Here is a 23508-nt window from a genome sequence, read left to right as displayed (position 1 = left end):
GGGCGGCTGGGGGAGGCTTTCCTGCCCCACCGCCCGGCATCGGGGCGATGCCCCGAAGCCGGACGGGGGGGGAGGCTTTCCCGCCCGGCCGCCCGGCTTCGGGACATCGTTCCGATGCCGGGCGGCTGGGGGAGGCTTTCCTGCCCCACCGCCCGGCATCGGGACGATGCCCCGATGCCGGGCGGCTGGGGGAGGCTTTCCTGCCCCACCGCCCGGCATCGGGGCGATGCCCCGAAGCCGGGCGGGGGGGGAGGCTTTCCCGCCCGGCCGCCCGGCTTCGGGACATCGTTCCGATGCCGGGCGGCTGGGGGAGGCTTTCCTGCCCCACCGCCCGGCATCGGGACGATGCCCCGAAGCCGGGCGGCTGGGGGAGGCGTTCCTGCCCCACCGCCCGGCATCGGGATGATGCCCCGAAGCCGGGCGGGGGGGCGAGGCTTTCCCGCCCGGCCGCCCGGCTTCGGGACATCGTTCCGATGCCGGGCGGCTGGGGGAGGCTTTCCTGCCCCACCGCCCGGCATCGGGACGATGCCCCGAAGCCGGGCGGCTGGGGGAGGCGTTCCTGCCCCACCGCCCGGCATCGGGATGATGCCCCGAAGCCGGACGGGGGGGGGAGGCTTTCCCGCCCGGCCGCCCGGCTTCGGGACATCGTTCCGATGCCGGGCGGCTGGGGGAGGCGTTCCTGCCCCACCGCCCGGCATCGGGATGATGCCCCGAAGCCGGGCGGGGGGGAGGCTTCAAAAGCCGTCCGGGGGCTTTTAAATCGCCCCGGACAGTCCCGGGGCGATTTAAAAGCCCCCGGTTAGGCAGGCAGGGGGGGCAAAAGTCTTTGCCCCCCCTGCCTGCCTTCAAAAGCCGTCCGGGATAGCGGGAAGCGCTTCCCTGCTATCCCGGACCGCTTTTAAAATGCTGGCGGTGGGGAGCAAAGCCTTTCGCCCCCGCCGGCCTTCCTGGACCTCTTCTGAAGTCCGGAGGGGGGGGAAGGCTTTGCTCCCCACCGCCAGCATTTAAAAAAAGGTCCCCGAGATTTCCCTATGGGCTTTCGTCTTGCGATGCAAGCCCATAGGGAAAATCGTCTAGCGAAGCGTCGCAAAAACCGAAAAACCCTTTCGTCTTGCGGGTTTTTCGTCTTGCGAGGCATTCGTCTAGCGGGGCACCACTGTATTAGTTTTCTAATGGCATAAATTAGTTATTCAGAACAAAGGCTTGTTGGAATAAAAGTGTATTTACAGCCTTCCCAATGTTAAAAAAAAAAGTATTTGCATGAACCCAGATGTAATACTATTGTAATCTTTTCTTCTTTAGGACACCTTCTTTCTCCTCAATCACCAGTGCCAATAGTGTTGATTTGCCAGCTTGCTTCTTCTTGAAGTTCCCAAGGCCTATTCCAGTTTCTCGGGCTTTCATTCAGAAACTTCAGAACTGCACAGGTCAGTCATGTCTTCAGATAAGCTGTTGATAGAGTTTTGCTAGCATCAGTGATGTATTTGGTGCCATAACCTGACACCTAGAGGGCAGCAGTCAAAGCATTTTAAATTTAGGGTTGATATGAATATTTGCTCCCCTGTTCTTCAGCATTTCTGCAGCCTAGATCCATATACCTGCAGCTTCAGACTGTCTTCCTCTTTTTTAAAAAAACCCAAAGTGTCTAATGTTAATCATGGAACTGATTAACCCAAATGATACAATTGGGAAAAGGCAAGAAATCAGAGTAATGCTAAGCAGAGTCTTGTATTAATGAGAGCACATGGATGTCTTCATCCTTTTCCCCATATCCCTACTGACCACTTAAAAGCTAATCTTCTCAATCTGTTTTTGTTACTAGTTTTTTGTGTTTGTTTAAATCCAAGCCAAATCCTTAGAGACGTTAATTTTTCAGTCAAACAAATGGCGCAGAGCAAGCAGATACAGAAAAACATGTAATTTGCCTAATTGGGGAGGGACCAGTATGTGGCCTTCCATGGCACAGAGGTTGGATTACTCTCAGGCCTTTTAGATTGCCTTTAATGCTACTACTTTTCTCATTCATCTTCACACAGATCATGGGAGGGCTATCTCACTAATATACTTGTTTAAGATCCTGCTGCTGCTGCTTCTTCAAGATTACTAGTGTAATTTATTAGTGTTCAGGTATTTGAACCCATCTCTCCCAGGTGCAGTGCTTCATAAGATCACACTGATTTTCATGTTAGCTCCATGTCAAGAATTTCACAGTTCCTAGCATTCAATATCCACATTGGAATATATTCAGCACAAGTGGTTTCTGGATAACGGATTATAGACATTTGACGCTGCAACAAGCATCTCTTATGTCAAGTTGTAGTGAAAATTATTGAGATCCCCTCTAGTACAAATACAAGTTGTGGGTAACAGCTAATGCTTGCATTTTATGAGAGGACAAATCTCTGGGTGGGTGGTTATAGTTTTTTTTCTTTTCTCAGGCATTCCATTGTTTGAAACCCCTCCAACGTATGTCCCCTTATATGAGCTTATCACACAGTTTGAGCTATCCAAGGAAGATGACCCTGGACCATTGAATCATAATATGCGCTTTTATGCGGTAAGTTATAGGTGGGGATTTCATAAATTACCTTCACCCACAGAATGTGAGAAGGTTGGTAAATTCTAAGTTCACATTCAGCTAAATATCAGTAATTTTAATACAGGATCCTATATATAGCTTTTCATGATTAGACAGGTTATATGATCTGACTATAGAAAATCTATGTTCTCTCACTGGAATACTTTACATTGTTAGAGAATTTGTGGTAGGTTTAGATGTTGCCTTCAGTATAAATTATGGTGAAGTTCCACCATTGTTCTTTATCTTGAGGCTTCAGGGAAGAGTGGTCATAAAGTACACAGCAGAGGTAGGCAACCTAAAGCCCGTGGGCCGGATGCTGCCCAATCGCTCGCGGACGGTTCAGGAATCGGTGTGTTTTTACATGAGTAGAATGTGTGCTTTTATTTAAAATGCATCTCTGGGTTATTTGTGGGGCATAGGAATTCATTCACCCCCCCCCCAAATAATCTGGCCCCCCACACGGCTGAAAAAGGTTGCTGACCCCTGGTACACAATAACTGGGGATTTGCGACAAAATAGTGCAGTGTTTTTCCACCCCTTATCTGGAGCACTTCTGTTAAAGGCTCAAGCTTTCTTGGAACAGGGAATCCCATGGCTCTGGTTCCAGGACACCTTTTTATTTTCCCAGTTATTTTATTTACAAAAAATATTTACATCCTGCTGTCTCATAAAAAATCAAAGCTGTTTGCAACCATATCTGTGTATAATGAAAACGCTTATTTTAAAATCAAAGACCATCAACCAACCATTATGGAAAGTTGTTTTCTTAATTGCTTGTATAGACTAGGGCCTCAGCAGGATCTCCTGCCCTATCTACTGAGAAAACCCAGAACAGTCAGGAATCGGATTCAATCAGCATCTGAGGATAGGCTATCCTAAATGGCATTCCACCCTTGTAGGGCAGAGTTGTCACTGCAAGTCCAAACCTCAACAGGAAGTAGTCTGACCATGACAATGGGAGGGAAATCTACCCCTCCTATTTCCAGACCAGCACCCTTTCCACCTGGAGCAAAAGACTAAATCTAGGGTATGCCCTGCTCTGTGTGCTGGACCAATGATCACTTGTGAGATCTATATAAAGCCATTTTGATGGCCCCATTTTGCTTCCTAACTGATAGATGTTCCACTACTCAAGTTTGCTTTTAAGAGAGAATATTATTGAGAGAATTGCAGTAGAGAAACTGAACCTTGGACTGAAAGGAATGAAGGCAATTCCTGTTCTAAGAACCTCATATGATATGATTAGTGATCTGCAAAAGAGAATTTTTGGCGTTATGTATTGATAATACTTTCAACTGACTCTTCAAAAGACAAAGTAATTATGCTGCTGTTGCTAAACCTATACTGATGTCTAGAAAAAATAGCATGAGATGGTATATAATGAGATCTTATTTTCATCCCAGTACCAGAAGATTAAGTATTAACTAGGCAAGCCATATAATTGAGCCCCAAACAAAGCAAATACAACCTAGTGGAATTTCCCAAACTTGGGTCTCTAGTTGTTTTTGGACTACAACTCCCATCATCCCTAGCTAGCAGGACCAATGGTCAGGCTTGCTGGGAATTGTAGTCCCCAAACACCCAAATTTGGGAAACCCTGGCCTAAGGTATAGCACTGGTTCCTACCTCTTTTAATGTGGACACACAGTCCTTTTGTTGTATCTATTTGTTTTTGTTAGAGCCATTGCTCACCTTCCACTGCCACTAGTAGGACTTTTTGGAAAAGGGTGGAATAACGTATAAATGAATAATGCAGTTTTGTTCTTCAAAAAAATAGTTTGGTTTTCATCTCCTGGCTATGTGTGATTTTGTAGCACCCATCCATACTTTACCAAGTAGTAAATGTGAGGTTGTGTGTGCCCTCTCCATAACAGGCTTTGCCAGGTCAGCAGCACTGCTACTTCCTCAACAAAGATGCCCCCTTGCCAGATGGACGAAGTCTTCAGGGAACTCTGCTCAGCAAAATTGCTTTCCACCATCCTAGTCGGGTTCCTCTCATCCTCAATTTGATCAGGCATCAGGTGGCCTACAACACTCTGATAGGCAGCTGTGTCAAGCGAACAGTCTTAAAAGAAGGTGAGTGCTACCCATGGTACATTGCCTGAAGAATTTTTAAAAACATATTGGCCTCTATAATCTTATCAGTCTTCTCCAGATGTTGTTATGTTTGAATCACTACAGCAGCTGACTCCTTTGGCTTTTCCTCCAATTTATTTCACTTGCCTAGGAAGATCAGTTTTTCTATCCATTTATGTATGTTAATACTTGTACTCTTAGTACTGTTGTTGCTTCTCAACCCTTGCATTTATTGACCATATCAAAATTCTGAATAGTGTAAGGAGGCATGAACCAGATAGCCAGTAAGTTCAGGTTCAGGATTTCCATTCAGTTAGTAAGGAAACTAAGCAAGAGTATAAAAAACAAAAGAAAGCAGGCCCTAAAGCAAACTGCTCACACGGCAGTTAGCAGGCAAAGCCCACAATGCACCAAACTAATATTTATTTTATTAAAATTAATAGAAGACTCTTCCTTCCAGAGTAAACTTGAAGCAGCTAACATAATAAACATAAACTTTGAAAAGTTTAGAGTAGCTGTTACCCAACCCATGCACCATCAGATGTTTCCTGACCTATTTTTCCCTGTCTTAGTTGAGCTGCAAATAAAGGTATGAACATCTTTCTCTCTTTCCCTTATTTTATCTATAGGGTGAACATGACTTTTTAAGCTCATGGCCTTTGCTAGCAAGCTCTTTTGTCTTTCCAGATTCCCCAGGCATCCTGCAGTTTGAAGTCTGCCCTCTGTCAGATTCCTGTTTCAGTGTGTCCTTTCAGCATCCTGTAAATGACTCTCTAGTTTGTGGTAAGTTGCTGGATGGAGGGTTTTAAGAGGGGAAAAAATATGTATGTATAAACAGTCATTGAATGAAGATGGACACATTTTCGATTTAATGACCTCCCTGTGATGCCTCTGTGTCTTTCAGTGGTAATGGATGTGCAAGATTCTACACATGTGAACTGCAAATTGTATAAAGGGCTCTCTGATGCACTCATCTGCACAGATGACTTCATTGCTAAAGTTGTTCAAAGGTATGTCATACTGCTTAAGCCAGAATCAAAACTGATCTTTGAAGACAGTGGTTAAATATAAACCTGGTAACTCAGAGATCACTTACATTAAAGTTTTACCAAGGGAAAAATAATTTTACAGTAACATTTTCCTACCATCCTTTTTATATTCTGCTCTAATGGTGACAGCAGTAAAGGTCTACATACACAGCAGTTTTTTTTCCCCAGTAATGAGAGCCTACCCTACGCAAGGGAGGAAAGTTTCTGGGCTAATCCTTAAAGCAATGGCATCCTGAACCTTTTCATTTTTCCTGTTTTTTTGGGGGGGGATTGCTTTAAATGTTTGGGACACATGCCTTCCATCACACTGCAATCACTAGCTTCCCTTTCAGCCAGAATTAACTTGGAGCTCCTGCTTTCCATCTCTACATTTCTCCTTCTTTTATTTATTTATCTACATATATTTATATCAAAATATAATAGATGGCAAATAAAAGTAGAAAGAGGTAACTAGAACTTCTGTTACCTTTCATGTCCAATAATCCTCATGGAGATTTGTGGCACTGCAGCAAGTCCATCCTTCTGTGGTTTTCTCAAAATTTCTCGTGCCCACACTTTGACAGACCTTACCTATCAACTCAGACTATGCCATCTTGGATGGTGTGCTTTGGTATTAAAAGCTCTCTGCAACTTAGAGTTGGATTTAAGGTCAGCTGCTGATTTCTAATTATTAAAGGCATTTGGGTTCCCTTCTGTCTATCAAAAGCAAAAGGCTCAGTCCTGTCTTCTGTGGGTTGCTTTTACTGCTGGTGATAAGGAGCTTTCCTCCAGGAGCAGAGGTTTGAGACAGCTGCTTGTCCATGCACCAGTGACATAAGGCAATTTTGTACACTTTGTGTAGGAAGAAGAGTATATGAAGCATGTACACAATTTGTGAAAAGTGCATGCACTTTATATTTTACAGCTTGCATTTAGCTGTGGTTACCCAGTGACCTCCTAGAAAATAGGCATGTGTTTTTCACCCATGATGGTCTCTATATGTTGTGCACACTTTCATGTATGCTGAAATGATACATGTAGAATTTATGTCTTCTGTTAACTGAATCTGAAGAATGGTGTTTTTTATCTCTTCTGGGCCTTCAAGCCATTTCTATAGTCTTTAGAGAAAGGAGTAAAATGAATAAAATAACCAAATTCATCTTGATGTGAATAGAAATGATTTATTTGAAGTTCAGAATTTGGGTTTCATTAATGTGCATAGCCATGTATGAAAGGAGTGCCTAGATCTGTCTGTCCTGTACTTTACTTTGTAATTCAGGGGTGAGTAACCTATAGACCACCAGATGTTGGACTTCCCAATTCCTATCAGACCCACCCCACATAGCCGATTTGTAATCCGACAACATCTGGAGGACTGCGGGTCCCCCATCCCTCCTGTAGCGATGCCAGTTCTTCAGTTTAGCATTTTCAGAATGTGGCATATTTACTTAGGCCATATTTACTTGAACAGGCTCTTCACTTCAGCAAAGCCTTAACATGCTTTGATTTTGTCATGTTCATGGAATAAGAAGATAAAGTAGGAACTCTCTTTTAAAAAGAGTACATTCACCTATTTATTAATGAGAACTTTAATGAATTGAGTAGGGCTTCCTTACTCCTCAGTTGCTACTTTGTTGCTGGGGTGGAGAATTCGCCTCTAAAAAAAAGAGTAAAAGTTTATATTCCTGTATATAGTGTGCCTGAGTAGTACAGAAGTCAGGCTCACTCTGTAGAGGTGTACCTAACACTGCTCATAATTGTTTATAATGAGTACAGCTTTTAGCTTCATGGGGGAATTTACTGCTGGCAAGGATGACACTAAACCAGCTTTTCTCCACCTTGCCTTATAGATGCATGTCAATACCTGTGACCATGAGAGCCATCCGGAGAAAGGCTGAAACAATCCAAGCAGACACACCAGCTTTGTCCCTCATTGCTGAGACAGTTGAAGACATGGTGAAAAAGAACCTGCCCCCTGCCAGCAGCCCAGGTTATGGCATGACCACCGGCAACAACCCAATGAGTGGCACCACCACCCCAACCAACACTTTCCCCGGGGGACCCATCTCCACCTTGTTCACGATGAGCATGGGTATAAAAGAACGGCATGATTCAGTGGGCCACGGGGAAGACTTCAGCAAAGTGTCCCAGAACCCTATCCTTACAAGCTTGCTACAAATCACAGGCAATGTGGGCTCCACTATTGGCTCCAGTCCCACGCCTCCACACCATACCCCTCCCCCTGTGTCATCTCCGGCAAGCAACACCAAGAACCACCCCATGCTCATGAACCTGTTGAAGGACAATCCAGCTCAAGATTTCTCAACGCTGTATGGAAACAGCCCACTTGAGAGGCAAAATTCCTCTTCTGGCTCCCCAAGGATGGAAATGGGTCCAGGGGGCAACAAGCAAAAGAAGAAAAAATCACGTGTCACGGTGGAGAAACCCAAGCATCAAACTGAAGATGACTTCCAGAGAGAGCTGTTTTCCATGGACGTTGACTCCCAGAATCCCATCTTTGATGTCAATATGACCACTGACACTTTAGATACCCCTCATATTACTCCAGCTCCCAGTCAGTGCAGCACTCCACCAACAACGTATCCACAGTCTATACCTCATACCCAGCCCAGTATTCAGAGGATGGTTCGGCTCTCCAGCTCAGACAGCATTGGTGCTGATGTGACAGATATCCTTTCTGACATAGCAGAGGAAGCATCCAAGCTACCAAGCACCAGTGAAGATTGCCCTCCTATTGGAACACCAGTAAGAGACTCCTCAAGTTCAGGGCATTCCCAAAGTGCCCTGTTTGATCCTGATGTCTTTCAGTCTAACAACAGTGAAAACCCTTACACTGATCCAGCTGACCTGATTGCCGATGCCACTGTGAGCCCAAACAGTGACTCTTCAAATCAGTTTTTCCCTGATGGTGTTGATTTCAACCCTGACCTCCTGAACAGCCAGAGCCAAAGCGGTTTTGGAGAAGAGTACTTTGATGATAGCAGCCAGAGTGGAGACGCTGATGACTTCAAGGGCTTTGCATCACAAACGATAAGTACTCTGGGCGTGCAAGTGCTGGGGGGAGATGGAGGGGAGAGTAAGTTCAAGGCAAGCAGCCAAGCGGACACAGTCGACTTTAGTATTATCACTGCTGCCAGCAAGGCTCTGGGGGTCTCTGATGTTATGGAGCATCATAGTGGAAGCCAGAGCCCCTTACTGAGCACGGGAGATTTGGGGAAGGAAAAGTCGCAGAAGCGGGTCAAAGAGGGTAATGGATCCGGGAGTTCTTTAACGGGCCCTGGGCTAGATGGCAAGGGTGGAAAACGCAGCCGCACCCCATCCAGCGATGGGAAGAGTAAAGAAAAGGTCCAGAAGCGGAGGAAGGTGGAGCCAGAAGGCAAATCTCCCTCTCATAGTTCGTCTACCAGGCCTTTCACCCCACCAGCAAGCACAGGCGGCTCGAAATCTCCTGGAAGTTCAGGCAGGTCTCAAACACCCCCTGGGGTAGCCACTCCTCCCATACCCAAAATCACCATCCAGATTCCCAAGGGAACAGTGACTGTTGGCAAACCTTCCCATGGGCAGTACACAAGCAGCGGCTCAGTCTCCTCTTTGAGCAGCAAAAGTCATCACAGTCATTCCTCCTCCTCCTCTTCCTCCTCCTCATCGTCATCCTCGTCCTCTTCGTCTTCCTCATCGACCTCGGGCAAAATAAAGAGCAGCAAGTCGGATGGGTCTTCTGGGTCCAAGATGAGCAGCAGCCTCTACTCGGGCCAAGGCGGCTCTGGATCAGGTCAGTCCAAAAGCTCCACCCAATCAGTGGGAAAGCCCGGGTCCTCCCCCATCACAAAACACGGCCTCAGCAGCGGCTCTGGAGGTACCAAGATCAAACCTCAAGGGAAGCCTTCATCACTTATGAACCCTTCCATGAGTAAACCAAACATTTCTCCTTCTCATTCTAGACCCTCGGGCGGTTCTGACAAGCTGGCCTCTCCGATGAAACCCGTTCCAGGTACTCCCCCGTCGTCTAAAGCAAAGTCCCCAATTAGTTCCGGTTCTGGAAGCTCACACATGTCTGGGACTGGATCAAGTTCAAGCATGAAGTCCTCTTCAGGGATGGGATCCTCCAGTTCCATGTCCCAGAAGCCACCCCCTTCTTCAAATTCTTCAGCGGGATCTTCATCTTCCTTCTCATCTGGCAGCTCTTCCATGTCTTCATCTCAGAATCAGCACGGGAGTTCAAAAGGCAAGTCCCCAAGCCGGAACAAAAAGCCATCTTTGACAGCTGTGATTGACAAACTCAAGCATGGTGTAGTCACCAGTGGCCCTGGTGGGGAAGACTCAATGGATGGACAGATGGTCCAGAGTTCCAGTTCCTCAAGTCACTCCATGTCCTCCAAACACAACCTCTCTGGAGGTGAATTGCAGGGGAAGCGGGAAAGGAGTGACAAGGAGAAATCCAAAGTCTCTGTTTCAGGAGGCTCCTCTGACTCTTCCAAAAAGGCATCTGATTCAAAGAATGTTGGAAGCACTGGAGTGGCCAAGATTATCATCAGCAAACATGACGGTGGCTCTCCTAGCATTAAAGCCAAAGTTACCTTGCAGAAGCCTGGGGAAGGAGGTGGGGATGGCTTAAGGCCTCAGATGACATCTTCCAAAAGCTATGGATCACCACTAATAAGTGGGTCTACTCCAAAGCATGAGCGCTGTTCTCCCAGTCACAGTAAGTCTCCAGCGTATACCCCGCAAAACATTGACAGCGAGAGTGAATCAGGATCATCCATAGCAGAGAAATCCTATCAGAACAGCCCCAGCTCTGATGATGGAATTCGGCCTCTTCCAGAATACAGCTTGGAAAAGCATAAGAAACACAAAAAAGAAAAGAAGAAAGTAAAAGATAAAGACCGGGATAGGGATAGGGATCGTGATAAAGAGAGAGACAAAAAGAAAACTCACAGCATTAAGACAGAGAACTGGTCTAAATCTCCTATCTCTTCAGAACAGTCTTTGTCTATGACAAGCAGTGCCATTCTTACATCAGAAAGACCAGCCAGGCCTAGCCCTGATTTTTTGATTGGGGACGAAGATGAGGATCTCATGGATGTTGCCCTGATAAGAAATTGAGAATATTTAGCCAAGGTTGGCAGGTGGGAAGTGGGCTGGGGCTAAATGTTTCATATAGTGTTGTTTTAAAAATGTTTTTAAAGTTGTGAGTGCAAACAACACCCTTGTGGGTTCAGGTAAAAACAAGCATTTTTCTTTGGCTGTACTTCTTGACAAATGGAGCATAGAGAAAAAATATTCTTCAACTCTTGGAAGTTTACATGGACTCTTACACATGCATACTTCCATCTAATCAGAGTCTCTACCACAAAGAATCGATGCACCACGCTATTCGGTGTAGTTCTGTCACTTGTCCCAGAGTTACATGCCTGTGGACTTGCAAGATAGAATTGAAACTTGGGCAGATATTTCATTTCTTTTACTTCACTTTTTTAGGAACATTTCCATTCTGGAGCGTATTTTTAGTGTTCAGGATTTAAGCTTGTTTGGCTTTTGTTATTCATACTCTGATATTTACACCAAAAATTAATTAGCGGAATTGGTTCAGTTCCTGGTATCTCCCCTAGTTCTCAAGGTGCTGACTGCCATCTCCTATTAAAAATAAAATCTGAAATGGAACTGTTCAGTGGATAGCACCAGTTGGGCCCTTATGCAGGTGGTGAAGTATTTGACATAGATGTGTTACATCTTTTACAGCCATTTCACTTAATCTTTGTATTATAAAATTGATTTCTTCCATGGAAACTGTTGGCTTCCATGCATGTCTCCTCTTGTTACCGCTGGGTAGTATAAGATGGCAACTGAGTGGGGAAGAAGAAAGTGAGGGTTTGGTGCTGTGAGTGTAGATTGTTAGACTTCTCAATCCCTTTAATTTTGAAGTAGGTTGAAAACCCAGCTAGGAGAGAATGCTGTTAAAATAAGTGGGAGTGACACTTTTCCCCCTTGGTGAGTGTGGTTTGTTGGCATGAGTGTGGAATCAGTTTCCTCTTTGGTATAAGATCCACTGCAGCATGGCTCCTTTACATATCACTCCAGAAAAGTAGGAACCTTGAGGTCATATGGGAGGAATCAGCAGTGCAGCTACTTCCCTTCGCAGTTGTCTCAAATCCTAGGCAGAGTGAAGTGGCTGCATCTTTGACTCCTCTCACATGACTTCAGCAGTTACTGGAACAGCATACTGGAGCAGCTCACAGGCCAGTGAGGTAATATAGGGTTCCAGATCTATTAAGAAGGAGCCTATAATGTGTGAGTGGTCAGAATATATGCTTAGTGAATGTGCACTTCAACTCCCACCTAGATACAAGGGAAACATTCTAGAATTTTTCCATAACCACATAGTACCAGATAGAGATGGTATTGTAGTGGATTAAGATTTGCCATTAGAATTTGCCTTGCTGTGTTCCATTGAAGGCCATGAACTATATGCATATCACCCTCACCTTGATATCTTGTTCTCTACAGTATCGTCTTCACATGGAACATTCCCTGATGCTCAAGAGAATAGGGTAGCACCTGGTCACACAGAACTCCACGTGGTATACTAGAGTATACAGCAATAATGGGGAACCTGTGGCCATCCAAATGTTGCCAGACCTATAACTCCCATCATCATTTGCATGACCATTGGCCCTGCTGGCTGCGACTAATAGGAGTCAGAATCCAACAACTTCTGGAGTGTCACAGCTTCCCCATCCCTGGCATACAACCACCCATGCTGGGTTTGCAACGGTTGCAGGACTTTTTGATAGCTAACTGTACACCCCAAACTGCTTGCACTCTTAGGAGCTTTTATGTCATAGGTTTGCTCCACCAAGGATTATCTAATGAAGAAGTTGCATTGAAGCTTCTAATGGAGAAGCTGTACCCCCACACAACCATATGTTGCAGAGTTTTCCTGACTTGTGTACCTGCTTCCTGAGTTTCCAAGATACTGCAAATCATAAATTCAGAGCAAATGACACAATTCATTTTACTGCAGACGACTTGGGTGTGTACAAGGTTTCTGATAGATCAAGAGGTTTTTTTGTGATAGCCACATCACAGAATGTAATCCTGTGTATGTTCAGGCCACAGCAGTTGTCTTTATTATGATGGTTTTTACAGTATTCTTTTCATTTAGGGAAGAAGCTGGGTTCTGAGAAACAGTGTGCAACTCAAAATGAGAAGCTTTATTGTTTAAGGCTTTGGACATCTTGCTGCATTCCAGCAGCAACATTTGAGTGGTGTTTTCATGATGGGACGCACAGTATAGTTCTGGTATCCTCTGTAATTGGAATGGAATTGTTGAAAGTATTTGGAAGATGAAGGCTGTGAGGAGCAATGTAATACAATTCTTAGGTATGGACAGTGTCTAAAATATTAAAAGAGGTAATGGCTCTTGAACCATGAATTCTACCAGATCTTTTAGAGGGGTAATTCTTTGGGTCCCAAAGTTAAACAATTGAGACTTTCTGTTTTTCAGTGGACATCCACCTTGGCCAGTAGTAGGTTTTTGAGTTATACAAAAAGGTTCTTCAGAATGAAAACGAGCCTTGATCCAGTGTATGAGAGGTGCAGGATTTGCTCATGAATGGATTCCCTTATCAGTCATAATGGCTCTTTCCTTGGCACATATGAGGGATGAGGATGATGTACCAGCCTTCCATTTCCCACAAGTGCTGAACACCCAATTGTATGTGGGAAAGAGGGGAGAGATTAAGTTTATTGTGGCCTATGAACCCACTGTGCATAAACTGGATTAAGTCATATTAGTTCCATGGAAGTCTAAAGTCTACCATGCTAACAGGTTCCAAAATTGTGTGGTTGTTTTTTTTACCTTATGCAAGCAGGATGTTAATAAAGTTCTACTTTTAATACAATATACCTTTTTTGTCCAGCAGTGATGTTTTTTTCATAGGGAATGAAGAAAGATAAGCCATTCAAAGAATAGTTCCACCAATTAAAATTGGGAGTACACATACCAGTATCACACAATCCTTTTCTGTGTTAAAAATCTCTCGTGTTTACTTCTAAAAGTGCATTTATTTGTTCACATTACCCTACATCTTTCAGTATTGTAAAGAAAAACAGAAAATAGGAAAGAATCAAAGCTATTAATCTCAGGTGTAGGTACTTCACCTGAGATTAAGATTGGTTATTTTTATGTACACGGTAGGTCCTTTACTCTTGTGAACAATTGTGTAAATACTGCTTCTGGTGACTGAGGAGGTGGAGAAGGAATAGACCATTTTTAGTTTTTTGATGTACTTCAAATAACATGTTTGTTTTACATGCAAATAAATTTTGTTTGATAGAAATGTTTGCCTCAACTCAATTTCTGCACTTTAAAAGTTGGCTTCTACTTGGATGAAGTTCTGATTGTCAAGTAAGAGCTTTTTTGGAAAGAGGGAAGCCTTTTTTGAAACTTCTATTTCAAAACTTATAAAAGTTGGTAGTGCATTTCCTTCACGACTATAGCTGTTTTATATTAGCAGGAACTGGTAGGTGCTGAACATTCATCTGCATTTTTGTCTAAGAAGCTCAGTTGTCTAATAGTCTGCATCCCCAGACTCTTGGACTTCTGCTCATGCTGACCAGATGAGGACCACATCTTGTTGGTTAGCCCTTGTACATGATCCAAGTTCTCGGTGCTTTTTTCTTTTAATTCCTAGTCACCTATTAGTTCCTGAAGGCTTTGATTTACATTACTAGTTGACGTGGATAGAATATAAGCCACAATATGATGAAGATAAATACAGTACAGGTGCCTATTGATTTATTATAACTATTCTGGGGAACCTTGAGAAGGACAGTGTAGATAGATATTGGGGTGGATGTGTAATATGAGAATAGTTGGTCATAGGATGTTACTGCCTGCAGAGATTCTTAATTGGAAGATGGCATATATGGAACTAATGCTGAGTGTTGACAGTGGAAGGTATCCAGGTTATGTGTGTCTGCTTCTCTTCATCTCCCAAATCAGATGGGCTAGTTAACACAGTGCAATATTCAGACTTAATTTCTAAAATGGGCTTAGAAGCCCTATTGCCTTAATCACAGATTGGGGTCAAATGTGTAATAGTAGAGAAGGTAGTGTTTTGTGTGTGCTTGGAGGACTTCACCTGTGGCCTCAGGTACTCCTATTTCCAAAATTTATTCCTAGAGGAAACTTTATTTCATTACATTCCAAAAGGAACGAACCCAGGGCAGACCAGCGATTTGACTTAACAAAAATGTTTCCATTAGTCAAAGGTGGGGGAAATATAGAGAGGAAACAAAATGCTGGTTTGTTGTTGTTTAGTCATTTAGTCATGTCTGACTCTTCATGACCCCATGGACCAGAGCACGCCAGGCACTCCTGTCATCCACTGCCTCCCGCAGTTTGGTCAAACTCATGCTGGTAGCTTCGAGAACACTGTCCAACCATCTCGTCATCTGTCGTTCCCTTCTCCTTGTGCCCTCCATCTTTCCCAACATCAGGGTCTTTTCCAGGGAGTCTTCTCTTCTCATGAGGTGGCCAAAGTATTGGAGCCTCAGCTTCAGGATCTGCCCTTCCAATGAGCACTCAGGGCTGATTTCCTTAAGAATGGATAGGTTTGATCTTGCAGTCTGTGGGACTCTCAAGAGTCTCCTCCTCCAGGTTTGTAGAAGAGCTTTATTGTTCATATACAAATAAGATAAATTTCTAAATGTTAAATCAACTTCTTTTGTTCCCATTTGAGTAAACAACTGGCAAAAGTATCATTTAATTGGTTTTGGTCGTTTTCAATGCATGGTATCAGAGTAAAAGCTTAATAGTTCTGTTTAATAATTAACAGTAGTAAGAATGCTTGACATTTATACAGTGTAATTTCAGGTTTTCCAGTACATGCAGTTTCACGTGCAGTCCTTTCAGTAATCCTTACAATAGCCCTTGTACAGTAAATTAGTAAGAATATATGGAAGGGACCTCAAAGGTAACCTTAGTCCAACCCCTTGCTTTTGCAGAAATCCTCTGCTGTTGCACCCCAGTAGCTAGTCTTCCATTCTCTGCTTTAAAGCCTCTAGTGAAGGAGAATCCATCACCTTTTAAAACAGTTCGTTCCACTGTCAAACTGCTTGTATCATCACTACCAGTATATGGCAACCATCCTCTATATATGTATTTCCACCCCCACCCCCCTTACCAAAATGTATGTGAAGCTGATAGGATAATCGGCTTGCTGAAAGCCAACCTAGTGAGTGCAGGTGGTCCACAACTCGCTCAATCTACCAATCCATCAGATCTCGGCAGAATTTGGATTCAAGGGAGTGAGGCAGCTACTTATCCTGGTTAGAGAATGTCGTGTGTCCCCCCCCCCCTCAATATATACAATAGCTGGATGAGACACCATGCCACAGGAATTAATCCTCCCCCCCCAAGAATAAAGGAGCCAAATCTTCTTAACTGGAAGCTTTCATCTTGTTGCTCAAGAGAATGATCTGAAGGCACCTGATGGGATGCTGAAGCTAAACAGCTTGCTGCAAGGGGCACCCCAGGGAATAATAATTCCAACCCAGAGGAAAGGTAGAGAAAATTAAAATGAGAAAAAAGGTTTAGCTGCGTTTGAAGCATTTGAACTGATGGCAACGAAGAAGCAGCTCCTTTTGTTGATCCATTCAGCACAACGTTAAGATCAATAAGGATGCCAGTCACTAGAGCTGCTTGGGAGCATGTCCCCACCGCTGAGCGCAACCGAAATGTGCCAGTGCGCGCGCGCTGAAAACATATATCTACACGCCTCACCGAGCTCGGTAGGGACGAACGGCTTCACCCGTGAGCCGCGCACGTGCGTAGGATCGGAACCGAAAACCTGCGCGGCGATGCGACGACCGTCATTGAAACGTGCATAGGTTCAGTGTTGGCGACGGGAGGCGGTCGCTTCACCTACCCAGACCAGAGTTGAGGAGGGGTGCGGGGCGGGGAGAAAAGGAAGACCAGGACCCTCCCGGCTTCTTCGCCTTGTCCCCGGGAGCTGGGGTGGGCGCGCGCACACGCTCCTCCTCCTCCCACCACCCGCGCGCGCCGCCCGTGCTCTTTCCCCTCCCCGGCCTGCGCCTCCCTCATCCAATGAGCGGCGCTGTTGCTGGCAGGTGCGGAGTGTTTTTGTTTTGGGTAGAAGGAGGAGAAGAAGTAGTAGTTGTAGTTGACGAAGGCCGAACTCTCTCTCGCTCGCTCGCTTTCTCTTTGCTCCCCCCCTCCTTTCTGGAGTGGGCCTAGTCGGCGGAGGGGGCTCCGGCCGGCCGACCCCCCCCCTCCCTCAACCGCACCCGCTGAGGAGCCTTAACGCCGCCCGGGCCCTCGCCGCTGGTCTAGGGAGGCAGACGGGCGACGACGGGCTTTCCGCCTCCTGGCTCCCCGGCTGCTGCGCCTCCTTCAGCCCCGCAGCGCGAAGGGAGGCCGCGGGGCTGAGCGGGCGGCCTCTGCTGACGCCGCCGTTCAGGAGCCGGGGGGGCCAGGCCCGGCTCGGCCTGGCCTGCTCTCACCCGAGCCGACCCCCGCAGGGCCTTCACCATGAGGAGGGAAATGAACGGAGTCACCAAGAGCCGGTTTGAGGTGAGCGGAGGGAGCATCGGCTGGGCCTTCCCAAAGTTTCCCGGGGTGGGGAGAGGGAAGGTGGTGGTGCAGGGCTGGCTTGTTCGGTTATGAATGGGGCAGTGGGGAGGGGGCGTTAGATTTCACCGAAGGAGATTTCCCTTCCCCTATTCTCGTTTCTCCCTCCTCCCCTCAAAAGAAAGGGGGGGGACATCCCAGATCTGGAGGGGCGATAAAGCGGTGGCCGAAGAGATGGGGCGGTGTTTGTGTGTCCCCTGGGAGGGTTTTAAATGGGGGAAGGGAGGCGACTAGATGAGGCTGAAGGAAATTCCCTTTCCTCGCCTACCAAACACCAGAGAAGAAAACTGACCGTGGAAGAAGAGGGTGACAAGTTCCCCTAAGTGGGGTGGGGGTGGGAGGGTTGCCTGTCGTGATTACAATGAGGGAGATTACATGTACAAGTGTAAGGTGGTTTCTTCTCCCCTCGACGCGAGGGCATTCCGCTGGAGGAGATCCTTCCCCTCGAACAAAACTGGAAAAGGTGTATGTAGTCGACTTTGAATAGGTAAGCCTGTAGAGAGGCAAATAAGAGGGAAACACTGTGTATATTGGGTGGGGTGGAGTCAGTCGTGATAGGTTACGCAGATGGAAGGCTTCCCTCGCCCCGCCCGTGCCATTCTGTGGGATATCGCTAGTGGGAAGGATGTGCACTAGAGGGGAAAGGAAATATTACGTTAGGAAGTCTGGTGTGTGTGTTTAGTGGCACCACGGTACATGTAGGGAAGTTGGGCGAGGAGGTTCGTTAACAGAGTTTGGGATCCCACCCACTTCCCCTGGGAGTGGGGCAGGATGGGTGGAGAATGAGCTTGAAGAGGAAGGGGAGGAGCCTAAGCACACTGTGGGAGCGGCAGTGAAAGTCCCAGGATTGGGGCTGCCTTGATTATATGCACAGTGGAGGAACATGGACATTAATGCATTATTATTATTTTGGGTGTGGGGGTGAAATTAACCAGAACTTGAAGAGCAGACTGTGAGGTGGGGCAGGGCCTGACCTGAAAATGTTATTCTTCAGGTGTTTAGGGATGGGGGTGAATTGGCAGGTTGTAGCCAGAAGAAATTTAGTTATGAGAAAGTATGTGTTTGGAGCTGTGGTAGAGATAATAGGAGGAGGTTGCAGAGCTGCTGTAGAAGTGTGCTGGGACTAGATTAGAATTGGGAGAGAAACAAGTTGTAGGCATGTGGAGGCTCCTGAACAGTGTTAAGGCAGGCACACTTTACCCACATAATTTATACCCTACCAATGAAGGGAAGGGTTGTGTGTGTGTGTGTGTAAACAGACTCCCAGGGCTGTTTAAAAGAGGGCATATTACAGATATCCTCAGTCTCTTGTGAAGGTTCTTGAGGGTTGGAAGGTACTGTTAAGATTCTAGCTTTGTTCAGAAACTGCTAGAAGGGGATGGCACTTTTCAATTACTTTTCCAACTAATTTTCAGTTCATCCTCAAGTGCATCCTAAGTGCACTCTTATACACAGGCTGCTGTTGCTGAAGATATAGGCAATCCACAGGAAGCATAGCAGTGGAAAATTCAAAAGCTCTAATGTTCTGTCTAGACAACCTTTACTTGGTATATGTAAAGAAAATAAAAGCTGCAGTTCCTAGGTAGTGGCAGGAAAGGGTCTCATCAGGAGGCTAGCTAAACTGGCTAGGGGGAAAAGTCATCTCCCAGTTTATGTCCCACTTAAGTGGGGGAGATAAAACAGGAGAAAGGTATAGGGATTAGAAGAGGGTGATACTTCAGAGTAGTGGGAGATTCTCTGGAGTATTTGTGGACTTCATGTCACTGGGTGGGGGGGGCGGGGAGGGAATCATGCAAGGACAGAAGCATGAAATGGAGAGGGTAGGGCCAGGGAACCAGTCTTAATGTTGCTGGCATGACCAGTTTTGTGCTGTTTGTTTATGGCTACTAAGGGCCTAATTAATATATAGACAAAGGGGATCCTCCTGGTCTGGAAAAGGGAGGTGGGCAGCTAGGGGGGAAAGGAAGGGCATGCAAGAAAGGAGGAGCATAGTGTTCCAGGATGTGGAATACATAGTCTATTTCTGTGTGTTTGTAAAAGAGCAAAATTTGAGGGTTTAAAGTAATATGTAAATAGGTATATCTGTCCATGTGGGGCTAAAGTTCATTAAATTGTATGCTGACAAAATGAGTATTGGTCACATCAGCTTAGCAAATGACAGCTGTATATTAATCACAACTGTTTTCAGACACTGACCAGTGGTCAGGGAGGTATGAACATAAGCACATACATGTGCTCTGACATATGGCCAATATAGTGGGTTTAGAGTAAGGAAGATCCTGTAGCTTTGATGCCTTGGTGTATTTTGAAGTAACAAATGTGAATGTGATTAAAGGGCATTGTGGAGCCTGTAGCTCTTTGACAGGATGGGTGACTGGTTTGCAATGTGTGGTGCTAACCCTGTGTGTTTGTGGACATTATGCAAAACGGATTGCTAAATAGCTTTAAAGGAAACATGACTGGTGGTTGGTGCATGTGTTTAATATCAGAATATATAAATGTGGTACAGTCCAGGACTACTGTTGCTTTACTATTCTGAAATTGAAAAGGAGAATCCTCAAGGAAGAAGATGCTGTAAATAGAGCAAACAGAGCAAGCAAAGGGTAAACAGTGAACTATTCAGGAAAACATGGCACATAATTGACATGATCTGGCATCACACAAAAGCACCCTATCTAGCCAGAGATTCATCCAGTTCTTTGTTGTAACAGCTGTCCCTCCCCCCCTTCCTGAATTGATAGCCACAGTGCGGAGGAGGCGGCAGCATCGTTGACACAAATAAGAGCAATAAGATGGTTCAAGTCTCTTTCTGTGGGGATTTCATGAGGGAGGAAAATAAAGTGCCCAAGTGTAATCTTTCAACAGTGTGACCAAGGAATAACTTGAATACAGGGAGGAGACTAGCTCAGCTCAGAAGGAACTTCTGCTTTGGGCACAGCTACTTCTTTACTTTCTGGTCCAGAAAGGAAAAATAAAAGTAACTGAGTCAAAGGACTGGATGACTTAGGCAGCATATGGCACAAGGTGATAAGTTCTGCAGAATGAAAAAGAGCGGCGTCTTCATCCAGAAACTGAGACAGGTAAAAGCAATGTTTTGGTTTCATTCTCTTACTTTTAATGGGTACTATTGGAAGTTGAATGCAAACTAAACAAAAAGAGTGCATGTTCATTGAATTAATTTCCATTGACTAAATAGCCCAGGAAAATGTTGATTGGTAACCGAGTCCAAATAAAAAAGGTCACTAACTGAAGTTTTGTGACTTGCAGGGAACAGAAGTAAGAATCAGCTGCACATAACAATTTCATTATTTTTTACACCATCTTGTAATCTGAAAATTGAGGGGAGAGTTTAGATACATGGAGGGGTTCTTGTGATTTGACACTAGAATTTTTTTCCCATTGCGATTAATTGTTTAATTATATGAGAAAGGGGAATGTATTCCCAGGCCTTTCCCCTGTGAAAAGTATGCATTGGAACTGATAAACAGTGTTTTGGGTAGCACTGGGAATGTTTTTTTTCCAAAAGCGGTGTCCAAGGGAGATGTACAGTTGGGAACCTTAACATTCAAATGTGTGTGTTATGGTTGCTTATTCTAATTATAGATGTCTACATGGTATTCTTGTGAGGGAGAGGAAAGGAGGCATGACCCAATTGGGAAAATGTGCATACAATCATATATTTAAAAATGGAAACCGGAAATAATATGAGAGAGTTTTGTTGGACCAATTTCTGTTAGTAAATGAATATTTTAGTCTTTGAGTTATGTAGAACATGTAATTAGATACAATGGAACGATAGCTAATTTCCAGCTTGTTATATAGAGAGAGACTACTAATGCAAATATTTGTAGACCAAATATATTGTTACAGTGCTGTGGGGTGAAAACATTTCTGGAAAATTTTCAAGTGATATTTTTTCCATGGAAAATGTTCCACTTTTAGAAATGAGTAGTGTGCAAATTTGGCAACTGTAATGAATATAATACTAATGAAATATAAAATCATGGTTGTAATTGGCTATTTATGAAGTGACTAGCCCTAGAAAGCACATGCTTACGCACAGCTCTTGAGAGATACTAAATTTAGTATGGTAAAATAGTTTTCAGTGCCTTAATTTTTTTTCTTTATAATTTTATACAATTGACTTGCAACTTACATGCATTTAAACTTAAACAAACAAATAAATAAATAAATAGGGGCAGGCATCCATTAAAACAAAAAAACATTGGCAATCTCACCTGCCACTGCACTCACCTTGGGAGAGTGCTTGGAGGTGCAGGGAGAGTGTGTCTTGCCTATACATGATTTTGGCTAAAAGCCTCAGCGCCTAGGGCTTGCAGATCGAAAGGTCGGCGGTTCGAATCCCCGCAGCGGGGTGCGCTCCCGTTGCTCGGTCCCAGCGCCTGCTAACCTAGCAGTTCGAAAGCACCCTCGGGTGCAAGTAGATAAATAGGGACCGCTTTCTAGCGGGAAGGTAAACGGCGTTTCCGTGTGCAGCTCTGGCTCGCCAGAGCAGCGATGTCACGCTGGCCACGTGACCCGGAAGTGTCTTCGGACAGCGCTGGCCCCTGGCCTCTTGAGTGAGATGGGCGCACAACCCCAGAGTCTGTCAAGACTGGCCCGTACGGGCAGGGGTACCTTTACCTTTACCTTACTGTCCATGGAATTTAACCCCCACATAAGCTGAGAGTCTACTATATGTTACTGAGTTGTTTTAATAAATTATTTAAAAGTAGTTTAATAAAGATAATTTCCAAATAAAGATTCAAATTTGTTTGAATCTAACACTTAAACCACGTTGAATGTAGCAGCTTGAATTCTCCTCTCCAGGCAAATATTTAAGTTAACTGACTTTTGGAGAAACTATTCAGATACTTAGTACATAAAATTAGCATGACATACTTTAGAAGTCTTGTTCATTCAATGTAAGTGAAACCAACACACTAAATCAGATCTCCCATTGTTTTATGGCAGCAGGGAACCCCAGAGATGCTGACTTGATCACAAGACATTTATCACCAAATCTGTACAAACATCTCAAACTAGGGAACGTTTTGCCCGCACTTGTAATAACTAAAGACCTCTATTCCAGTAAAAATAGACCAGGTACTAAGTCTCTCTGCCAGATCAGAGTCATAAGGGGTGCAGGCATAATGTTCCCAAAATAATAACCATGGTTAACTGGTGTTTAGGGGGTGTTCTTAATTATCACATGTGACATCAAGCCATGGTTGATCAAGCCATGGTTGAGGGTGGAGTGTTGGGGGAGAGTGATTTGTGATCATGTCCCTCCCTTATTGCTAAACAATAGTTAGCTGAAATAGCTATCAACGACAGTATCGTGGTGAAAAAAGAATTAAGTACTAGATAATGTTCAAGATTTTTGATTTGAGCTTTTGAGTTATGCAAGACATATTCAGGCATAGGTGTTGAAAGAAGAAAATTGTGGCAGAAAATATGGTCACATATCTAGTATATTGAGTAGTATTGCAGAGAACCTTGTAAACAGTAATTCTAACAAACTAATCTTACTGGAGGGAGTAGGTTACTTTCACAGGCTCCTTCAAAATACTGTGTTCATAGAAAACATCTGATGTCGGGGAGGGGAGGGAATTTCTAAAGTATCTCTCATAGAATCTTCTTTAAAGCCTTTCAAAGAAAGATGATTTGCAATCTGCTTTACAATTTAGTCTCTACATAACCCTTGAAAGTAGGGAAAAGTGCATAAAAGACTAGCCATTATATATGAGTCATCATTATATTAGATCTAGAGACATACAATGATTTCTATAAATTGGCTGTAGGTGGAATGGTGCAAAATGAGCAGTGTGATAGGAGAGATTATATATAATTTCTGAATCTGTGTGCTTGATACATGTTCTTTGCAGCTTATCTTTACAGTAGTGGTGTGAATAGTTGAGGTTGTGAGCCACTGCTTTTCAAAAAGGGTTTCAAGTAGAACATTAAGGATTATATATAGTATCTGTCAGTACATACACTGAAGTTATTTTTCACAGTATTTCACAGTGGTTGTAAAATTCTTTTTTACTGTAGATAGTTTCTGCCTCAGGAGTGTTTGAGTAGGTCCCATGGCAGGAGGGATGATTTCTTCAGATAACAGTGTGAAAAACTGAGTAAAATTAATCAGG

General features: G+C 44.5%; 2 protein-coding genes and 1 long non-coding RNA gene across 4 annotated transcripts in view; 2 read left to right on the top strand and 1 right to left on the bottom strand.

The window, feature by feature from the left end:
* The window catches only part of MED1 (mediator complex subunit 1), a 28048-nt gene extending 14437 nt beyond the window's left edge, over nt 1-13611 (top strand). Inside the window, exons 12-17 of the mRNA XM_081886202.1 lie at nt 1303-1427; nt 2439-2557; nt 4456-4657; nt 5345-5440; nt 5562-5667; nt 7536-13611. Of these exons, the coding sequence (XP_081742328.1) occupies nt 1303-1427; nt 2439-2557; nt 4456-4657; nt 5345-5440; nt 5562-5667; nt 7536-10809 (3922 nt within the window). The 3' untranslated portion in view covers nt 10810-13611. The remainder of the gene's footprint in view (nt 1-1302; nt 1428-2438; nt 2558-4455; nt 4658-5344; nt 5441-5561; nt 5668-7535) is intronic.
* A 126-nt stretch (nt 13612-13737) lies between these two features.
* LOC309355613 lies at nt 13738-16689 on the bottom strand. Its single transcript, XR_014162562.1, has 2 exons — nt 16493-16689; nt 13738-15380 (listed from the first exon to the last, which is right to left on the bottom strand). It is a non-coding gene; the product is annotated as an uncharacterized lncRNA (long non-coding RNA).
* Nucleotides 16690-17177: 488 nt separating this feature from the next.
* The window catches only part of FBXL20 (F-box and leucine rich repeat protein 20), a 63081-nt gene continuing 56750 nt past the window's right edge, over nt 17178-23508 (top strand). Inside the window, exon 1 of one of the 2 annotated variants that reach the window (XM_081886379.1) lies at nt 17178-17302. In XM_081886379.1, coding sequence (XP_081742505.1) covers nt 17261-17302 — 42 coding nt within the window. In that variant the 5' untranslated portion in view covers nt 17178-17260. Of the gene's footprint in view, nt 17303-20385; nt 20440-23508 lie in introns of those variants that run through there. The other variant, XM_081886377.1, reaches the window with a different exon arrangement.

The sequence above is a fragment of the Podarcis melisellensis genome, assembly GCF_964234715.1.
Source record: "Podarcis melisellensis genome assembly, chromosome: 13".
Taxonomy (NCBI): domain Eukaryota; kingdom Metazoa; phylum Chordata; class Lepidosauria; order Squamata; family Lacertidae; genus Podarcis; species Podarcis melisellensis.
The sequence above is the reverse complement of the archived record's forward strand: the minus strand, read 5'-3'. Positions and strand labels throughout refer to the sequence as shown.